Source organism: Sitodiplosis mosellana, unplaced genomic scaffold (assembly GCF_009176505.1).
Source record: "Sitodiplosis mosellana isolate CC-2019 unplaced genomic scaffold, AAFC_SMos_1.0 Smas_scaffold_2, whole genome shotgun sequence".
Taxonomy (NCBI): domain Eukaryota; kingdom Metazoa; phylum Arthropoda; class Insecta; order Diptera; family Cecidomyiidae; genus Sitodiplosis; species Sitodiplosis mosellana.
The window spans coordinates 3,228,680-3,249,660 of record NW_022595245.1 but is presented as its reverse complement, the minus strand read 5'-3'; the positions used below and the strand labels follow the sequence as shown (position 1 = coordinate 3,249,660).

The 20,981-nt window shown below is 36.2% G+C and overlaps 4 protein-coding genes and 1 long non-coding RNA gene across 5 annotated transcripts; 2 read left to right on the top strand and 3 right to left on the bottom strand.

The window, feature by feature from the left end:
* The first annotated feature begins 2,956 nt into the window (after positions 1-2,956).
* On the top strand, positions 2,957-5,207 carry LOC129565465 (uncharacterized). Its single transcript, XM_055440414.1, has 2 exons — positions 2,957-3,128; positions 3,282-5,207. Exon 2 carries the CDS (start codon positions 3,328-3,330, stop codon positions 4,945-4,947), a length of 1,620 nt encoding a protein of 539 aa, XP_055296389.1. The 5' UTR covers positions 2,957-3,128; positions 3,282-3,327; the 3' UTR covers positions 4,948-5,207.
* Positions 5,208-8,260: 3,053 nt separating this feature from the next.
* Positions 8,261-9,268, bottom strand: LOC129565467 (serine protease inhibitor dipetalogastin-like). Its single transcript, XM_055440416.1, has one exon. It carries the CDS (start codon positions 9,146-9,148, stop codon positions 8,411-8,413), a length of 738 nt encoding a protein of 245 aa, XP_055296391.1. The 5' UTR covers positions 9,149-9,268; the 3' UTR covers positions 8,261-8,410.
* A 1,670-nt stretch (positions 9,269-10,938) lies between these two features.
* LOC129565469 (uncharacterized) lies at positions 10,939-12,317 on the bottom strand. The gene is made up of 3 exons (XR_008687618.1): positions 12,164-12,317; positions 11,584-12,033; positions 10,939-11,277 (listed from the first exon to the last, which is right to left on the bottom strand). It is a non-coding gene; the product is annotated as an uncharacterized LOC129565469 (long non-coding RNA).
* Positions 12,318-12,879: 562 nt separating this feature from the next.
* On the bottom strand, positions 12,880-13,935 carry LOC129564865 (ubiquitin conjugation factor E4 B-like). Its single transcript, XM_055439056.1, has 2 exons — positions 13,860-13,935; positions 12,880-13,696 (listed from the first exon to the last, which is right to left on the bottom strand). Exons 1-2 carry the CDS (start codon positions 13,918-13,920, stop codon positions 13,410-13,412), a joined length of 348 nt encoding a protein of 115 aa, XP_055295031.1. The 5' UTR covers positions 13,921-13,935; the 3' UTR covers positions 12,880-13,409.
* An 868-nt stretch (positions 13,936-14,803) lies between these two features.
* Positions 14,804-16,988, top strand: LOC129564864 (uncharacterized protein DDB_G0286299-like). Its single transcript, XM_055439055.1, has 3 exons — positions 14,804-14,871; positions 15,050-15,400; positions 16,780-16,988. Exons 1-3 carry the CDS (start codon positions 14,821-14,823, stop codon positions 16,855-16,857), a joined length of 480 nt encoding a protein of 159 aa, XP_055295030.1. The 5' UTR covers positions 14,804-14,820; the 3' UTR covers positions 16,858-16,988.
* The last annotated feature ends 3,993 nt before the right edge of the window (positions 16,989-20,981 follow it).

Below are 20,981 nucleotides of genomic sequence, written 5' to 3'. Positions count from 1 at the left end.
AGAATATTTTCACGTTTCTATTGAGATTTTCTCATTGCTACATTTAGATACATTTGTTTCACCAAAAAAACTTGAGAAGAAAATCTCATGAAAACATTTGGTGAAATAGGCTGCAGACCAGTATATTATACATTGATATACCTTTGCGTTAAATAACGCGTTCGCTGTCACTAAAGTATTAGCTAACGCGTGCTGATGCGTACTCTCAACGCAAAGGTATACGTTTTAGTATATACCGATACACATTTCCATACACTTGTGGTAAACCATGAACCATCTCTGGTTATAGTTAATTTTAGTGGAGTATTCGTTGCTGTAAATTGAATTTTTTTTGTGGTTATCTCTTATTTTTGCAGTGCAAGCATTTTCCTGTAAAACTGACGATGATTGCGATAGAGATGATAAGTGTATCCAAGGAGAATGCAAGTTATATTATATTTCCTCTGAACATGACGACTGATCTAATATAGACCCAATATAGAGTTGCAATCAAGGCGCTAATTCCACCTGTAGTATATTCAATTATGTCGGCTTTGAAATAAATGGAACATACTTGAACCAGAAGAATTTGAACATTTTGTATTTAATTTCAAATAAAATTTTTTCCAAGGGATCTTACCAATCGTGGGAAGACCTGAAATGTTCATACTATTTTTGTGAAAAACTCCACAAAAAAACAAGTTTATTCAAACCATAATAATCAAAATTTCATAATCATTCCAATCAGATGTCATAACTCACAGTATATTCAAAACGGATTGGCACAAGTGAATAAATCTATCGAAGATCTTCCTAATTGGATGAATATTTTGGCAGCGGCTTGCTTTAATTCATGCAACCGTAATTTTTCATGAAAATAATAATAAGAAGAAAACACGATAAAATGAAGTTAAAATGCAAAATGTGACTTGAACTTTATTACTCCACATTTGATTCCATCATAATTTTATTCCTTGTACTTTCGACCATTTAGAAATTTCCGTAGCTATCAAGCAGTTTCAGAGCATTTCCCACGATATTTGAGTTCAATACCATCACACTTGAGCATACATTCGTTGTCGTAAGTTTGATTATTTACACCGCACACTGGAAGGTAAATACAGTAAACACGATGGTTCTAACTTTTAGAACCGCAATATGAAATTTGGCACTAAAATCCATTTGAGTACCATTTGTACTAGAAAAAGTTCAAAATGTTCTAAATCAAAAATCAAAGCTTCATGTATTTATTATAGAACTTTTGAACTTTTTCTAGAGCAAATGGTACTAAAACAAAGTTAAGTGTCAAATCTAAACATTGCTAGAATCATTGTATTAACTGTCAATATTCCCACTGTTTACTTCAAAATGATTCGAAACAGTTTACTGCTAATATTGTTGGTCATCTCAATTGCCGCTATTGTCATATCCGCTGTGGAAAAAAGCAGCTTTATGACAACAGCGGCAATTTGCCGATATTTTGCATAATATGTTGTATTTAGTTCCATATGTATATGACTTTTTACGTCTTGCAGTTGAAATTCTTTGATTACTCATTCTTATTTGACATTCAATCGTTTCTGCTCAGTGGTTGAATGTGAAACCACGAAGATTGAAATAAATTTGAGAATTTTTGTATTTTTTCTAATTTTCTTTGATAAGAATCTCTCTTAATATTTCGAGGGCCTTTTCAGCAGCTCGGGGACCCTGAAATCGCGGGGCCCTGAAGCGGCTGCTTCATTCGCTTCCAGGCTAAGACGGCAGTGTTTTGAACCATTTTTTTTCAATTTTGTGAAATAACTCTATAATACCGCATCGCATAATTATCGCGCGATAATTTTCTGCTTACGTTGCCGCAGCATACGATATTTCAAAAGCCGTCGTCTTACGACGCACATTCGAATTGCTTTACACATATAATGAAGCGAACGCAAGTGAGCGTGCGATAACTGCCTTATGCGATGCCGTATTTATGCGTTTTGGACACATTGATAATTCAAGACTGTAAGAAAGCTGTTTTTAATTAAATCTTTTGCGGAGTGAACTCTCGATCATCAATTCAAATCACAATTAACTTTACTTAACCCATTTTCTACAAGGTGACTGAAAAACCGAACATATTTAATGAAAATTCGATCGATCAGTATAGTGAATGGGTTAAAAAAAATCAATCTCAGGTCAGATCGAGTTGATAAGTTGATGTAAATATAGTCATTTTTATGAAATGAAAACAGAGCACGTTTATAGACGACAGTACTTTTATTTTATTTCATGGAATTTTAATCTTGTTGTGATAAGCCGAAGTAAAAGAGTTCCACATAATTTTGGTGTGGGTGTAAAATCTGGATTTTTCTCCTTTTGTGCATTCAAAAATGCGCTTATTTCAAAATTATATTTCCATATTATCCGAACCACACAAAATTAATTTGTGTTTTGAGCAATTATCTTCGCTGTCTGCTCTGTTCATTTTGTGTATTTCAAATAATTATAGGATAAAAAATAAACGAAAATGCTTCATGATTCGACTGAAATAAGTTGATTGCGAATTATTGAAAATATTACAAAGTATTTCTTCTTATTAAAAGAAAGCTGCTTCTTTCTTTTCTGAAAACCAAAGAGATTTTGTTGTATTGCTTCAACTGAGCGTGCCATTCAACTGAAAATACATCGTCACTATGCAGACACACGCTGTTATTCAAATGGGATTAAAATTTTATCCATTTAGATTTTTTAAATAATCCAATTGGATTCAGATTTAATTTGACGAATATTTGAAGAAAAAACCATGCGTCAAAACATTATCACTTAAACGACATTTTTCAAAAGTTCAAATATTCGAATTTGTTTTCAACCGTGTTCAGCGTTTCAAATGTTCAAGCGGCTATTACAAAATGATATACTAACACACGCACATGTACTGTCATCCATTCAGTACAGAAACCATCACAACAAAAATGAATGGTATACTACACGAGTATTCACGTACAGTGGCTAGCTTTTGTTCGTATTATGAGCTCTACACAGAGCTGATGACAGTAAGTAGTAAACATATTATAAGTGAAGCTTCATTCATTCTGCGTTATTTCGTGTGTGCTGGTTGCATTGAACAGATGTTGTCAACAGACGATTTATGGTTGTTTTGGTCAAAAGTGAGTTATGTTCATAATTTAGATAGAATTATCTTGATTTTTGCTTGGTTTTTATATTTATATCGTGTTTATTTCATCTATTTTATCATTTGTTATGTACATTTCGAAGAATAATTCATTTGAATCTGTGTTTTTCTTCCAAATTCACTCCAGTTTGATTGCTTACTCATCATTGTGAAATTGTGACGTCAAGCAAAAGATGATCCAGCCAAAAGCGAAACGATTGAAACTTGGACCAACACAAGACCAGGAGGTTCAAAATAATGCAATTGATGAGAACAACGATGAATTGAAGGGCAAATCGCCAAAATCCTCGCCGTCATTGGATAAGCCGTCTTTACTGTCACTATACACTGAGTGCTGTCTGCACATTTTCGAAATGTTGCCGCTGAATGATCTCTGCTCGGTTAGCAAAACGTGCAAGCGATTTCAAGCATTGGGCAAAGACGTTTATCGACGCCGATACAAGTCAAAGGTTCTGATCATTGAGGATATAGCAGATGATGGCAATATGGCTCTTGGACCGGATGAAAAGTACACAAATTGCTTTGCAGAGTTCATTCAAAACGTGTCACTCAGCCAAAATGTCGCATCAAAAGCTGGACTAGCGAGATTGAAAGCATTCTATAAGGCAAAAGCAAAAGATGAATACGACAGCGGCGATGAGAACGAAAACAGCCAAGAAGAGCAAAGCAGTGATGAGAGTGCAAAAAAAGATGACGGTCCAATCTCGACACCGATTACATCTTTGCGTTTCGAGAATTGGCGTGGAGGTTTACGTAAGTCTCATGGCCCAGTGTTGGCTGATATCGTACAAGGCGTCGAAGCGGTAACATTTTCGAGCACGAAAATTTCCGGTGACTTGAATGAAAACATGCTACAATTTTTGCCGAACATGAAACGTTTGACGCTGTGGAAAACATTGAATGAGCCGAGGGATGATGAAAGAGTCAATTGGATGGAGCAAACATACCCGAAGTTGGAGCATTTTGCATGGCATTTGTACAGGGAAGTGCCCGTTAATAAGGTCAAACGATTCTTGCAAGTCAATCCGAGCATTAAAACGTTTTCATTGTTGTCGAAATCACCGCGAACAATCAATGAACTGGTGAACGAAGGAATGCGCATCGATGAATTATTCTTTGACATACCCAGCGACCTTTGGAATGCACTTGCCGACTTACGCTTGTTTTGTCAACAACAAGTCGGCAGACAGCTAAAATTGCATCTCAAGTTTTCTGACTCGGTTCGGGCATCGCTTAATCAAAATTTGAATCTGCTGACCGCAATCGCTCCATACATCGAAGGATTGTACTTTGAAGAGGCTTTCGTCGATGAAAAACTGGTCAAGGTAATTGAGAAGTGTGAACATTTGAAAATGATTCAGCTTAATCTTCAGCCCAAAGGCAAAATGATGTGGTTGACCAACATACCAAAATTGCAAGAAATCTTTATTTATTGGGCGGTGAATCTTTCAACATTTGGAAAATATCATAAAGTGATGATGATGTTAGCCGGTCAGGTGCAACAACTGAAGAAGATCTACATACGCAACAACTCCCGAAAATTCAATGAATTCGGCCTTGATGAACTCAATAGTGAACGGCGTAAATTGACTGATACTAAGCGGTTGAAGATCTACTTCAAGAGCGAAGAAACTATAAACACTGGCCGATTGGACGCAACCGTGTGTGAATTCGACAAAATCGAGGCTTTGCGTGTTGAATCTGAAACATTTGACAATCCACTCGTGACAAAATACCTCACGACAAAAGGTCTACCCCGATTTTTCTACCGACACTGCCTCCGCATACTTTAAATCATTTATATATTGTTATTTGTATATTGTTTGTTATTGACGATTTTATTATTATTTGTCTCAACATTTTGAGTGATCAATGTTTTTCTTATTGGTGTAATTTATCATTGGAAATTCATCAAAATCAAGCAAAAGAACGTAATGTGATGTGAATATCCATAGGATTTTATATATATTTGAATGCTATAACTTTATCGAAATGAATTCGATTCGTAATAAATATCGATGAAGCATTTCTAAAGAAAAAATGAAAAAAAAAATTATTTTCCAATTATTTTCATGGGGAGAAACAATGGAGTTGAAGTGAAAATTTAATTTTCAGGTTTTTTTATTGTACGTAGCAAACAGAGTGGGTAAGTTACTTTTCAAAACTCTACTGAACAACAGGTGATTTTCGATGGTCCCAGAGATACAATTCAGCATTTTATCAATTTTACTTAGCATTGAGTGAATTTCTTTCAAACGAATTGCTAACGACAGAATTGCAATTATATTTGCAATAACGGCAAAAAGAAGATCTAAATAGTTTCATTTGGCTCAGATCAGAGAGTGTCAAGCTATTGGAATTTGTACACAAAAAATTCGCATCGCAAAACCACAGAAGCAAATCTGTTGTTGCTGCAGTATGAACGTTAACAGTTAACCACAATCGAAATGCATTGACTTTGTGAGAGCCGGTGATTGTTTTCATGTTGTTCAACGAGCAACGAAACGTTCTGTGAAAAAAATTCATGGACAATCAGCACTCAGTTCGTTGTGTTCCATGCAACGGTAAATACGATGCTATACACACAGCATCTGTGTGTATGTGTTAGATCAATGCTTCACTTGGTATAGGGGCGAATGCACGCACCGACATGTTCGCTACCGATTTTTAAGATGTCATTCGTTCTGTGTTATTCCATGTGTGCTGGTTGCATTGAACAGAGCAACAAATTATCGCTGGTTGTTTTTGGATAAAAGTAAGTTTTGCCCATAATTAAATCGTCTTTTTTCTATTTCTATCGCGATTATATAATTTATTTTATCATTTTTTGTATAAATATCGAAGAATAATTCAATTAAATTTGTGTTTTTCTTCCAAATTCACTTCAGTTTAATTCCTTACGCATCGTGGTGAAATTGCGACGTCAAATCAAAAATGGCCCAACCAAAAGCGAAACGATTGAAACTTGAATCAGCACAAGACCAGGAGGTTCAAAATGACGCAGCTGATACAGTTGATGTGAACAACGATGAATTGAAGCGAAAATCACCAAAACCTTCGCCGTCATTGCATGAGCCATCTTTGCTGTCACTGGACGATGACTGCTGCCTGGCCATTTTCGAAATGTTGCCGCTGAATGATCTCTGCTCGGTTAGCCAAACGTGCAAGCGATTTCAAGCATTGAGCAAAAACGTTTACCGACGCCGATACAAGTCAAAGGTTCTGATCATTGAGGATATAGCAGATGATGGCAATATGGCTCTTGGACCGGATGAAAAGTACACAAATTGCTTTGCAGAGTTCATTCAAAACATGTCACTCAGCCAAAATGTTGCATCAAAAGCTGGACTAGCGGGACTGAAGGCATTCTATAAAGCAAAATCAAAGGCACAAGATGAAGGCGATAGCGGTGATGAGGATGAAAACGGCCAAGAAGAGCAAAGCAGCGATGACGGTCCAATCTCGACACCGATTACATCTTTGCGTTTCGAGAATTGGCGTGGAGGTTTACGTAAGTTTCATGGTCTAGTGTTGGCTGATAGCGTACAAGGCGTCGAAGCGGTAACATTTTCAAACTCAAAAGTGGTCGGTGACCTGAACTAAAACATGCTAAAATTTTTGCCGAACATGAAACGTTTGACGCTGTGGAAGGCATTTGATGAGCCGTTGAATGATGAAAAAGTTGATTGGATGGAACAGGCATACCCAAAGTTGGAGCATTTTGCATGGCATTTGAACAAGGAAGTGCCCGTTAATAAGGACAAACGATTCTTGCAAGTCAATCTGAATATTCAAACGTTTTCATTGTTGTCGAAATCACCGCAGACAATCAATGACCTGGTGAACGAAGGTATGCGCATCGATGAATTATTCTTCGATATGCCCAATGATGTTTGGAATTCACTTGCTGACTTACGCCTGCTTTGTCAACAACAAGTCGGCAGACAGCTAAAACTGCATCTCAAGTTTTCTGACTCGGTTCGGGCATCGCTTGGTCGAAATTTGAATCTACTGACCTCAATCGCTCCATACATCGAAGGATTGTACTTTGAAGACGCTTTCGTCGATGAAGAACTGATCAAGGTAATTGAGAAGTGTGAACATTTGAAAATGATTCAGCTAAATCTTCAGCCCAAAGGCAAAATGATGTGGTTGACCAACATACCAAAATCGGAAGAAATCTTCATTTAACGAGCGGTGAGCGTTTCAGCATTTGCCAAATATCATAAGGTGATGATGATGTTAGCCGGTCAGGTGCAACAATTGAAGAAGATCTACATACGCAACAACTCCCGAAAATTCAATGAATTCGGCCTTGATGAACTCGACATGGAACGGCGTAAATTGGCTGATGCTGAGCGGTTGAAGATTTACTTCAAGACCGATGAACCTACAAACACTGGCCGATTGGACGCAACTGTGTGTGAATTCGACAAAATCCAGGCTTTGCGTGTTGAATCTGAAACATTTGACAATCCCCTCGTTACCGAATACCTTACAACCAAAGGTCTGTCCCGATTCTTCTATCGACACTGTTTGCGCCGCCGTTTCCACCGCCGTTGATCGCTTTGCAATTGAAAACCGACTCGAGGAAATTTGTTTTTCCAATAAAAAAAAAATCAGATTTAAGGATTCTAAAAAAACCGAACACACTGTTTCAGGTCGTTATATAGATAGATTATAACATTCATTGAAGCTCAATATTCAGACAGTTACATTGATTCTTATTCATTTTTCTATATACTTGAAATCATTTATATATATAGTTTGTCATTGACGATTTTTTTATTATTTGTCTCAACATTTTGGGCGTTATTTTTCTTGTTGATGTAATTTGTCATTGAAAATACATCAAATTCAAACAAAAGAACACAATATGTGACTATCCATGAGATTCGATAACATTATCGAAATGAATTCGATTCATGAGAAATATATATTTTTCTATTGATATATCAATAGAACATTTCTAGATAAAACGAAGAAAAAAATGAAGCAAAAAAACTCTTTTTCAATTATTTTCATGTAGAGAATAAATGAAATTGAAGTGACTATTTAATTTGCCGATTTAACTGTTGTTCGGTATATATATAAAACTTATGGCAATTCAAGTAAAATTCAATGTATTTGCATAATATATATGACTATATTTCAAATAAAGAAAATCCATCCAGTGGTTAAAATGAAATTAATAAATAAACTTATGATCTATGTCCTGCTAAAACGGTTATGATAAGTTTCATTTTCATTTTCAAACTAATAACAGTTGCCATTATGCTTTAAAGTAAGATCAGATTTAGTTCTTTTCGTGCAGTCTAAAAGGCACTTATTATCATACGTTTGATCGTCACTACCGCAAACTGGGCGCAATAACAGTGGGCAGATGCATAGTTGTTCATCGATTGGTAAGTTTTGAACTTCGTTCATCGGCAAAGTCTCTATATCATCACATCGTCCTTGAAATTTGACTTTAAGGTTTGCATTTCGTTTTTTGGCACAGTTTAAATCGCATTCGTTTGAGTAAGATTGGTCGTCATTTCCACAAACAGGCATGTATATAAGCGGGCAAGCACATGGAAACCACTCATCACTTAAAATTGATGAAATTTCTTTCGAATCTCTGCATTCTCCGGAGTGTCTGACTTCTAATCGCTCGTTGATTTTCTTCTTGCAATCAAATTCACATTCGTTTGAGTAGGTGAGGTCATCGTTGCCGCAAACTGGTGCGTATTCTAGGGTACAAATGCAGTCAGCCTCTTCAATCGGTGGGATGCTATCAGCTTCATCACATTCACCGTGGAATCTGATTTCCAAACGTGCGTCTTTCGATTTTGCACATTGAAACTCGCAGTTGTTGGAGTAAGTTTGATCATTGAATCCACAAACCGGCAGATATTCACGCGTGCAAATGCAGACATTCGCGTTGATTGTTGCAGAATTGGCAAATTGTATCGCCAACGCAGCAATGACAAACAATGTTTTACTCAAACACATTTTTGTAGGTTTTAAACTTTCTGATTGAATTTGACTGATTTCCACTGAGTTAATTCACTCGATATAATTTCCCATATTGAACTCTTCTTTTCGACTTGTTCGCTTGAACTAATGCAAACTCACATTGTGAGCGTCTATTTAAACAAAACGTCCGATCATGTGTCGAAGCCAATGAAAATCCTTATCAGCTATCGAGTTGTTTTGATGAGCTGTACGTAGTAAAGGTGTGTATTATTCGCATTTTATTATCTCGCCTTAAAAATTGTTTCAATCAAAGCCGAAACAACGGAGCAAACCAATTTATTGATGATCGATTTATCAAGTCCAAAACTAAATTGAAAATATTCTAGAGCATACTTGATACTGATCACGTTCGCATATATTTTGCGGCCGAAAGGTTGCAGAAAATATTTTCATGCATTCAAAATATGCAACTTCTTAATTGGTGACAGGTAAACAAGGTTATAATTCTCCGATTGAACGGTTGCGCGTCAGTTTGAGTAAACATAAACAAATTGATCAAAAATCAAACATTGACGTAAACCATAACGGTCTTTGCGTAAATAAGATTGGTAACTAGAAAAGAATAAAAGAGGAAAAAATGATTGATTTTATTCCCTTATCTTCAATATGTCGTAGAAAAAGCCAATCGTTAATCTTATTGGAAAACGGATATGTTTGATTTGGACTACTAATCGATATACTGTTGCAGCAAATAAATAACAAATGAGTAATATTGCAAACAAATGCAATTTCTGAGATTTTTCAACCAATTCTCTGATGATGAAATAATTCTTACTCATTGCAATTGCAGCAAGAAAAAATTTCATCATTCTTTTCACCGTTGAATCACTTTCGCAAAGGAAGTCTACGTGGCTATAAAACCACATGGTCAAGTGATAAGTAATAATGCGTAAGTTTTGATAAGAACACGTGCAGTTTTTTTTATGAAATTACACCATGCCATCGTTTTATTACTCTGAGTGGTCAACAATTATTTTCTCCGGGAATTATACTTTACGATGATTATAACGACCAATAACGAAACTAAACTTTGAAGCTTTGAATTAAAAAAAAAAAAACAAAATGTTAGAAATTGTTCGAAATGAACATGAAAATTGTTTTTTTCACTTATATTATTGTTACATATTTCGTAAAAATAGCCTTAAATTCTATACTCAGTCAGTTTGAAACAAAGAGCTGTAAAGTTTTATTTCAACATCCTCGTCTAATACCATTGATTTTATATGTAAAATAACAACAAGAAACGACAAAAGTGACCTCTCGTAGCGGCACAGTTGAAACTAACGAAACAAACACAATTGAACATGTCATTTTCATGTTCAGTGTTGGTTCTGTTGTTTACCGTATAGCCGGAGAGAGATGTCTACAGCTTAGTGGCGTTGAATGACATTCAACACCCATGTATTTCAACCATGTACACTTGCAAATGGAAAAACCTTGCCGTTGAACTCATAAAATGCTCATCAGTCAAAATTGACACAGTTATTATTAATTATCGCTGTAAATGCATTCCAGTCATGAAATGAAAGAGCCAAAGGGGGAAGTAGGTGAAACAGAAAGCAATGTGTGACACATTTTTTTGGTCATTTCAATTTTGATAAATGTCTTTCGATCCGAATTACTCATCATACGGAATCCGTATTACGGATGTTATTGCGCCGTAGTTTTGATATATTTCCACGTTCAATGACACACACGTCATTTGATTCGAATTTGTGTCTGTTTTACTTATCTCTTTAACAACAAAATCATAAAATCAAGTGAAATTGGTGGATTGATCTTAATTCTTTTTCTTTATTTATACCTTCATTTAAGTTAGCGAATATTTCATGTTCTTAAAACTATAATGACAAACTAGCAAAAGTGTTATTCTTTATAAATATCGAAAAAAGATCAGAATAAATTGAAAAATTTAGGGTGTATTAAATGATGAAAACCATTGACCCAATGACATCAGCCAACTAAGATAGAAACGGTTCGAATTCCATTTCTTCCGCTTCGTCACATGCACTCTTCTTCACAATTTCCATAGGAATTTTGGATTTTGATGCGGCACACTCGAATAAGCACTCATTATCATAAGTTTTTCCATCACTACCGCAAATCTACAGATTTAGAGGCAATAAAACATTATTAGCTATACCCAATAACATAATAATAATGGCGATATATTTGGTCTGGTACTTATGTCATAACATAACATAACGTCTCGTTATATCATTAAGATATCGACGTATTATCTTAATAACAACCAAAAAATCGCCAAAAACAAGTTTCATGTAAAAAAAACATGTCAATTTTTGCCAAACGAAAAAATAATAGTGAAAACAAATGTGTCTGGCTAGAACTGACATGTTTTTTGTATAAAACTTTTGGATAACATATAAAAAATGTTAATCTGAAGCGCAAACCTGCCACCGCATACGAGGACATGGGCATTGTGGCTCTTTACCATCCTTTGTTGAATCATGTTTCGCAAATCGTCGGAATTTTCCAGATTGATACTTAGATTGATACCATTGGGCATCAATCGTCGATATTACCAGAGCAGCAATCGAAATGACCAAGAATAATTTTGCCAAACTGATTTGATTCATTTTTTTCTTTTACTGACTTGTTCAAAATAAATTCCGCGTGTTTTGTATATTGGACTATTTTAATCTATTCACTTCAATAGCCTTGTTAGAACTGATTGATAAAATCACGCAATTCTGCGTTTTATTGAACACTTTTTGCGCAGCAGACAAGAACACAATTTGAATGGTGCGAGCGTTAACTTTTTCTTTCTATCGATAGACGATTTTTTGTCTACGTTCAATTTAGCGGCGCAAATGAGTCAAACTGATAACGATTTGCAAGTTCTGGAACGAACCAAAATTAAAATAGATTATTATTTCAAAAAAAAAAATGCCGATCGATTAAGCAATTGTTACTATTGTGATAAGATAAGTCAGCATAAATTGCACTAAGTACATAGAAAATGAGTCTTACCCGTAGGAAGTGCGATTCAATGATATAGATGGAGTGAATAGTACGATGCTTTTTGTTGGAATAAATGATGATACCAATCGATTTATATAGCTGCCAAAAAATATTGGAACGCACTTTGGATTTCCATATTTTTGCAAACGGCATTGGCACCGAAACAATTGCAGCTAACCTCATCTCTTGGCATACGAACTGTCTCAATATTGAATTTTAGTTCAAATAAATTGTGTTTTCCATATGCCACATATGAGTCATTCCCAATTGAGGTCCCACATCAAAGCCGAGACTAAAACCACCGTTAATCTACTTTTTGCCACTCGAGTGTTTACTCGTACCACACATGTCATGGTTAGTAAATAACGGATTTTATGGAATCTTGAATATCGACAATAAATCAAATGGGCTGCTTGCGATTAATCCGTGTCTTGTTTACCTACCGTATATTTGAAGAGAAAAAAACGCTGTTTATTCTTGACAAATGAGGCGCCAGGCAAATTAAAAACACGTTTTTTTTCGATTCGATTCAATTGACATTGAGCCATTGTGAATTTGTGCCCGAATTTAAGCAAAAATCTGTGTTGCAACACCGTAACCATATGTGGTCTGCCAAATAAATTAACCTTTTTTCCTATCAATGAAAAAAGAACGCCATAAATAAAAGCCAAGATCTTATTTACGTTTATAGTCGTTTTAATTTTTTTTCTTCTGTGTGTTCCATCTTTTGTTTTGTTTTACAACATAAATAAAGGAAAGAAAAATACTCAAAAAAGTTGTGTGAAAAATAAATCGAATTTTTTCTTTGAAGGACCAAAAAACTGCGTTTTTTCTTTTTTGGAACCGAACAAAAATTCGAAGCAAATGAAAAAATATGCGCGGTTCTTGGATAGATCGTAATAGAAATATAATGTTTGTTTTTTTCTTCTTGTAATGATTGCAATGTTCACGTTTTAAACTCGGTTTTCGAATACACAATTAGTAATTTTGAAGGGGTTCGGTTTTTAACCAGATTCATAGTATTTTTATCGCTTAACTTAACACGTGAGTTCGGGTGATTCAGTAAATCTATTGTTTGTTTGTTTCTGTATGTGATAATAACTTAAGTATAACAATCGATTTAGAAGAATCCTCTCCCCCCCTCTCTCTCTCTCTGTAGCGATTTTCTTGTTTTTCAAATACGATTTCTTAATTCTAATACCAATGTTTTAAATCAATCTTCAATTGGTTGATGCTTGTTTGTTGAGTTTTTTTTTTAACATTTATCGTTTGGATTGAGTTGGATTGTTTTTTCGCGTTTGTCACGCTTCCAGGCCAATATACGTTCACGGAGTTCATTATCTGGTCGGAGGTTCTCTTCAGTTAGTGGCTGCCGATTGAATGGATCGGTGCTGCTGTTCAACAAGTGACGCGTGATAATGGAACGATCCATAACATTGCCCGATGGTAAAATCACCGGATCAGTCATCAACGTGTCCATAAGAGGATCACGGAATTCGTTGGGAGCATCGGCGTAATCGTCTTCGATTTGTTGATTGGCAACTGCAGGAGATATGGAGATAAATTAGAAACATGTTTTTTTCAATAGTTTGAAAAGTGTTCAAGTCTGACAGAGCTATTCTGCTCCTAGAAAAAATTATCTGGAAAAAACTTGTGTTGTTTTTTTCCTAATAACAAACGAGTAAAAAATAATGAAAAAATTTACCGTATTTATCATGAGCCCGAACAACGAGATCTCGGAATTGTTCGATTTCCACCGAACTCATGTGAAAGTAGCCGTCGGAGTGCGCGTTACACACAACTGCGCTAATGTAAAAGGTGTACAGCGGTATATCGTGTGGTGTGATTTGGAATATTGATTTCGCTCCAAATTTGGTGATATGTTGTGGTCATACAGTGTGCCTTCTTTGTCCATGTGCTTTTTTGCCTTTGAATCAGCGTATTCGATACCAAACCATTCTTGAACTGTCACCACTAGCTCGGGTTTTTTTCAAATACTCCACTATAGACCACACTTCCTTTTGGTTTTTGCACTTTGTTCGGTGAAACACTTTTTCACTTCTACGAATTCCACATACCAAGTGAAACATGCATCGAAAACTGACAACGTAACGAAAAAATACGTTAAAATCGGTTGATTTCATGAATTTTCATGAAATTGGTCATTTTTTGTGTCTAAAATAGGAAAATCAAAACGAAAAATAAACATTTGAATTTTTTTGAACAGAAAAAATGGGTTTTAAATGAAAAACATAGCATTTTAATCGAAAAATCTCGAAAATAACCGAGTACTATTTTGAAATTGTTGCAACGCGCTGTCATTCAGAGCGAATTTCATGTTTTTGGCAACCCTACCAACGCAATCAGTTTAGTTTCCCCTCAACAAGCAACAATTTTGTTGTTATGCCATTGGCAGCGCTGTAGCGTCTTTACCGGTGCCTCATTAAAATGCACACCAAACCCAAACCAAAAGAATCAACTCTCTCTCTCGTTTTCACGAATAGTTGAACATATTTTATTTGTATTTGAATCACAATTTGATTTCATTTGCTATTTACTTTATCGCTCATTTTTTCCACCTCAATATTAATATTTTTTGTGTCGTATTTTATTCATTCTTGGAATATGTTTTCCCTCTTTTACGGAAATCGAAAAACAAAATAAAAATGTTAAAAACGTTTAACAATCCTTCAATCGAGGAGACGGCCAACTCAGGTGTAAGTGATTGTTTATTGATAACATTTACCACGATTCTTTTCTTCCTCGTTTTCCATAAAACATGAAACCCGTTGGTTGGTCACACCGTAACGGATTCTTTTTCCTCTTTGTTGTTCTGGTTGTGTGGTCAATTAATTGAATTTTTTGTGATTTATTTCTTTTTGTTTGCTCTGACAGACTGCTGAAAAACAGGAAGAAAAGAAAGATGAAGGTGCTGAAAATGAAAAGGATGCGGCTACCGAAAAGACCGAACAGCCAGCCGCTGAAGCAGAACCGAAGGCTGACGATGCCACTGCTGCTGTAGCAGCAGTAGAAACAAAGGATGAAGAGAAACCAGCTGAAAATGGAGAAGGAACTACGTCAACACCAGTGACTGACAGCGCCAAAAAGACGAAGAAGGAAAAGTCGAAAAAACGCTTCTTGCAATTCCGCTCATTCTTTTTCAGCAAGAAAGACAAAACAAAGCCGAAGAAGGATGAAGCCGCCACTGCCACAACAACTGGTGAATGCGAAAAGGTCCCCGAAAAGGTGAGTGAACGGAAACGGAGAACGATTAATTTTTATTAAACGAAATTATATAATAAATTCGCTTCTCAGTCGTGAGCGTGTTTATTTGCACGTTTCGCTCACTCGCTCGTTCGCTTCGCAATCAATTTTTTGAGTGTAAACACACCACAGCGTGTAGAACCATAGCAAACATCAGAGCCTCCCTTTACAGACCGACTGCAGCCTAGTTCCAACATTACATAGTTTACATAACATTTTCCAAACGCATATGATTGCACATTAATGCACGTATGTACATAAAACCCGGCATCAAATTCTCTCTCGGATCTGGTTCTCGCTATCTGCCTGAGCAAACCAGCGCCAATGCACACAACGCGTTTTGGGTGTGAACGTAATACATAATGGCTTCCTTCAATTCATTTACGTGCTAACAGTTCGGTATTCTCTTCTCTTCTCTTCTCTTCTGTTTTGCCAAGATCGCTTAATAAACGGAGAAAAACAACACGCAGCCCTCTAGGCGAGGGACACTCAAAACACTCATCGTACATATATCAAGCGGGCACTATTGATGCGTTCATTTGTGTGAGTGTGATTGTGTAAACCACAATGTTCGTATTCAATATGTGTACGATGACAGCTTCGAGCATTCCACGGGTAGAGGCATCTTGGCGTCCTACGTCAAATCTTTACCATGTATTTGTGTACGAAGAAAGCGACCTTGGTTTTGCATTGCAAAATGTTGTGCCCACAAATCATGTCGATGAAATGGGAAAATATAATTCTTATTAAGTTTTATTGCTTTTTTACCTTCGTCAGAATCTGCTTTCCTTGGCTAACAAAAGCAATTAAGACGATAATTTTTACCGTTACATGAAACGTACATTGTACAATGTACATTAAATGTAAAAGGTACTAGATTCGTTTATTTATTTTTTTCTCCATGGGGGTCCGAAACTTCGGAATTTTTAATTCCAAAACAGATTCTGTTTTTTTGTTTAATTGTTATCTGTGACTAACTACAAATTTAGATTAAAACGTTATTACCAATACGACTTGAAAATTTTCATTTCCATACATTATGATGTACGATGTAGAGTATTGGTTATTATGGTAGCATTGAATTTAATACAGAAGTTGAGCTGATTTTTTGATTTTTGGTGACCTGAACTTTATTGTACTCTGTGTGCATCTAATCCATCCATACATTGTGATGTAGTACATTTCATGTAACGGCTCAGCTATAGTTTGTTATGCAATAACAAACTAGACCCAAAATGAGTCCTTTCGTAGGTTCTAAAAGACTCTACGCGAGAACTTTCTTGTTTGTTTTTGCTTTTTCTTAAATGAAATCGTTTGTGAATAAAACCAAACCAAAAATGTGCATTTTTCTCCATTCGCAGGGAACTGAAAAAACCACAACCGCCTACGCGGCTGCTGCTGTCGAACCATCTGGTGATGAAGAAAAGGCCGGTCGGTAAGACCATTTAGAAGAACAAACACATACACAAACCATGGCCCATTATGAACTCAGGGCGGCCTAAACTATCGCCTGGCACTTATTCGGCTGATGTGCCAGATTAAGAAAACACGCGTCGGACTGTGAAATCTATTGTGGTCAACCAATTTTCGAAAAAATCGTATTTTTTCAATTTTTCTGCGTTTTTGGTTTTCTGCATTTTTTTCTTTTCTGCTATTTTTTTTCTGCATTTTTTCTTTCTGCGTTTTTGGGTTTCTGCAATTTTTTTTTCTGCATTTTTTCTTTCTGCAATTTTTTTTTCTGCAAAATTTTTTTCTGCGTTTTTGGGTTTCTGTATTCCATTCGGATACCAGTATCTTCTCACGTTTCTCGTCCTTAGAATGGAAGCTACCCGCTCCCAGACAACTCACTGAATGCCAAAATCTCGGATTCAACGGCAAAGATAGACCAAATGTGTGGTTCGATGAACCAAATGATTGGTTCGATGAACCAAATGATTGGTTTGATGAACCAAATGTGTGGGAAATTGGACGAAGTATTGGACTATTTGCACGAAAAGCCCGGGTAATTCTTTTTAATATTCCTTTTTAATCAGTTTATTATTTTTATTTTATTTTTTTAGATCACAACAAGGTTTGCATGGTTTTTTTTCATCTTTTGTCATTTTTAAATATTTATTTTTCTTCTATATACTTATTTTTACTATAGAGGAATATATACTTATTTTTCTGTTTTTTCTTTTCAGACGGCTAGTGCATCTCATCAGAAAGGTAACGTTTTTAGTTCGCTTTTCTTTTCCTTTCTTTCTCTCGGTCTCTATAAATCTCTCTTCCTTTCTCTTTCGTTATAACTCACGCATTGCCTTGGATATAAATGCACATACCCGTTCAACACCTTTGGATTCCGTGTGCTTTTCATTATTTGCGTCGAACGTCGAACAAAGCTGAACACACCACTCGTCGATTCAATGTCAGTCAATGCAAACGCAGTAATCCCAGTGGTTGTTATTAAACCGGGTGTAAATTTTTGCTACTGAATTGCTACTAAAAAGCATTGATGAATCGGACAGTTTTGCTTCTTTTTTCTGACTGAAGACTGTTATCTGTTATCTCTTATCAGTTGGGCGCAAATCAAAAACACACGCGTATAGCAAGGTTTTTTTTCTTATCATTTTTCGCGTTTTCCGCGACACTGATAAGAGATAACTGATAACAGTCTTCAGCAAAATGATAGAAGGTCTAAAGTACTACAACTTTGCCGAAGACACCAAACCTCTACCTGTTATCAGCATCGCGGAAATCATCACCGACCGAAGACCTTACTCATTTTCAGTAGATTCAGAAGATTTCGAAGCAATTCAGGAGCATTCAGAAGTGCTTCGCTAGATTCAAAAGAAATTCAGAAGGTTTCGAAGCACATCTGAATGCTTCTGAATTGCTTCGTTTTCATCTGAATTTCTTCTGAATCCGCGAAGCACTTCTGAATGCTCCTGAATTGCTTCGTTTTCATCTGAATTTCTTCTGAATCCAGCGAAGCACTTCTGAATGCTCCTGAATTGCTTCGTTTTCATCTGAATTTCTTCTGAATCCGGCGAAGCACTTCCGAATGCTCCTGAATTGCTTCGTTTTCATCTGAATCTACTGAAAATGAGTGATGGTCCACGGTCAGTCACGGGTATTGCGAAGCATTAAAAAATGCAAACACATTTTTGAACAAAATGTTGGAACTCCCACTTTACCAAATATCAAGTATTGAAAATGTAGCATCGAATGTCTTGGATTTGCTATTTGTAAATAATTCGAGTGATGTCAAATTGAGCGTTGACTAGCACACACTTGTCGATGCGAACCAACAAGACGTATTTCATAAGCCATATGAAATCGAATTCGAATATTCGAAAATAAGTTCAACGCTTCGCTCAGAACCTAAATTGGTTTTCAAATACTCACGTGGAAATTATCAACGACTTTGTCAACAAATCGAGAGTATTAATTTTCAACATGAGTTTGGCATACGCGATGTTCATTCTGCGTTTGATTTCTTTCATCGAACTATTTCAACACTCACTGAGAACAATGTACCAAAGGTATCAGTCACCAATTACCCGAACAAGTCGAAATGGTGGAGTCGTGAGCTTCAACACAAGAAAAATCAACGTGATAAGTCATTTAAACGAAAGCCATCTGGAGTCCAAACAGATGAATATGTCAAAGCGTGTCACGAATTCAACGTGTTGAACGATAGGCTACACAATGAGTACATCATGGGCATTCAAAACAACATCAAATCGAATCCAGCAGCGTTTTGGAAGTTTGCGAAAATTGGCAACAAACAAGCAACTTATCCAAATCAGATGCACCACAATAATGTCACCGCTGATTCACCAGACGACATTGTCCAGTTGTTCGCAAACTACTTCGAGTCAATTTACGTAGCTGATGATCAATCGTGGAATTTCGACGACATTTTTCGTGAGAGTGATGATGCAAATGAAATCAACGTGTCATTGGAAAGCATCGAACTAGCCATTAACTCGTTAAAATGGCATAGTGGAGCTGGACCTGATGATATATCACCGTTCGTCATAAAACAATGTGTTGACGCCATTGTATGGCCGATTTGGCTTTTGTTCCAGAAAACATTTGATGCTGGTACTATACCGTACTTGCTCAAACTGTCACGAGTTGTGCCTGTCTTCAAAAAAGGCGACAAAGTTGATGTTACAAACTATCGTGTCATAGCAATCAGTTCAGTCATATTGAAAATCTTCGAAATAGCAATTAAACACCAGCTAAGCGCCATCATCGACCCACAATTATCTAATTCACAACATGGATTCAGAACTAAGCGTTCTGTCACTACGAATCTACTGAACCTGTCGATATTGGCACACGAGTCATTTCGCAAGAAAATGCAGCTTGATGTTTTTTACGGAGATTTCAAAACTGCGTTCGACCGAGTCTGGCATCGAAAACTCATCGAAAAAATTGCTCACTTCAAAATTGGACGTAAAACTGCCAAATGGCTATGTGACTTTGTCATCGATCGATTCAATTTTGTTAAGATTGGCCAATCCAAATCCAGATCATACTCGTCGCCTTCTGGTGTGCCTGCTGGAAGTGTGCTTGGCCCAATTTTGTTCACCATGTTCATAAACGACATAGTTGTTAGTGTTGAAAAATCTACGGTGCTGCTATTAGCAGACGATATCAAGATTGCAATGGAAATTCGTGGCACAACCGCAAATAACAACTCGAATCACCTTCAAAATCAACAATCAAAAATGTGCAATGCTTACGTTATGTCGGAAAAAAATCATCTATCGTCGTTAACTACACTATGGGAGATTACTTAATTGAGAGGAAGGAAGAGATTCGCGATCTCGGCGTTCTGATCGATAAGCAGCTACACTTCGGCCATCACATCGAACAGAAAACCATACAAGCGAGACGCATGATTGGCTGTATCAAGCATTTTTCAAACGGAAACTTTACATATTGACACACAAAAAATATTGTATTTGGCTCATGTTAGGCCTATTTTAGAATTTGCTTCAGTTATATGGAGCCCATATCAGGATATTTATATTGGAGATATCGAATCGATACAGAAGCAATTTGTTATTTATTTGCTAGAAAATAGAAGAAATGCTACTTCATTTAGACTAACTCCATACTTTGATAGGTGTAAGCAACTTAAAATGCAACCATTAGACTTAAGAAGAGAAATTGCTGATGCAGTTATTGCTTATGATGTATATTTTATTTTATTTTATTTTTATTAAACACCGCCAAGCTCTGGCTGAATATAATGTGGGTTTTGATTGAGGTTTGGCAGGAAAAGAGTGCAAGACTGTTACATATTTAAAATAATAAACAATTAGTAGCAATAGGTTTCGACAACTATCAGTTCTCGCCTCGTTAAAAACCATGCTCTTTTCGTAAATTATGCGGTAATCACAATAGTAGAAACATGAAAACGAAAACAGTCATGCAACCAAGATGAAATGCCTGATATTAGTCTATGGCAAACGGTCCAAGATAACCTTTGGTAAACGTTTCCAAGGGACAAAGGCTATGCAAAAGTCGTCGCTCAATTTATACCGGTAGATAAATTGACGAGAAG

Bases quoted from the DNA above. Each gene is read 5' to 3' on its own strand.
- LOC129565467 (XM_055440416.1), bottom strand. From the start codon at position 9,148: ATGTGTTTGAGTAAAACATTGTTTGTCATTGCTGCGTTGGCGATACAA.
- LOC129564864 (XM_055439055.1), top strand. From the start codon at position 14,821: ATGTTAAAAACGTTTAACAATCCTTCAATCGAGGAGACGGCCAACTCA. The intron at 14,872-15,049 runs GTAAGTGATTGT...TTGCTCTGACAG, and splicing joins AGGAGACGGCCAACTCAGGT to ACTGCTGAAAAACAGGAAGA. The intron at 15,401-16,779 runs GTGAGTGAACGG...CTCCATTCGCAG, and splicing joins GCGAAAAGGTCCCCGAAAAG to GGAACTGAAAAAACCACAAC.
- LOC129564865 (XM_055439056.1), bottom strand. From the start codon at position 13,920: ATGAGTTCGGTGGAAATCGAACAATTCCGAGATCTCGTTGTTCGGGCT. The intron at 13,697-13,859 runs GTAAATTTTTTC...TATCTCCTGCAG, and splicing joins TCGGGCTCATGATAAATACG to TTGCCAATCAACAAATCGAA.
- LOC129565465 (XM_055440414.1), top strand. From the start codon at position 3,328: ATGATCCAGCCAAAAGCGAAACGATTGAAACTTGGACCAACACAAGAC.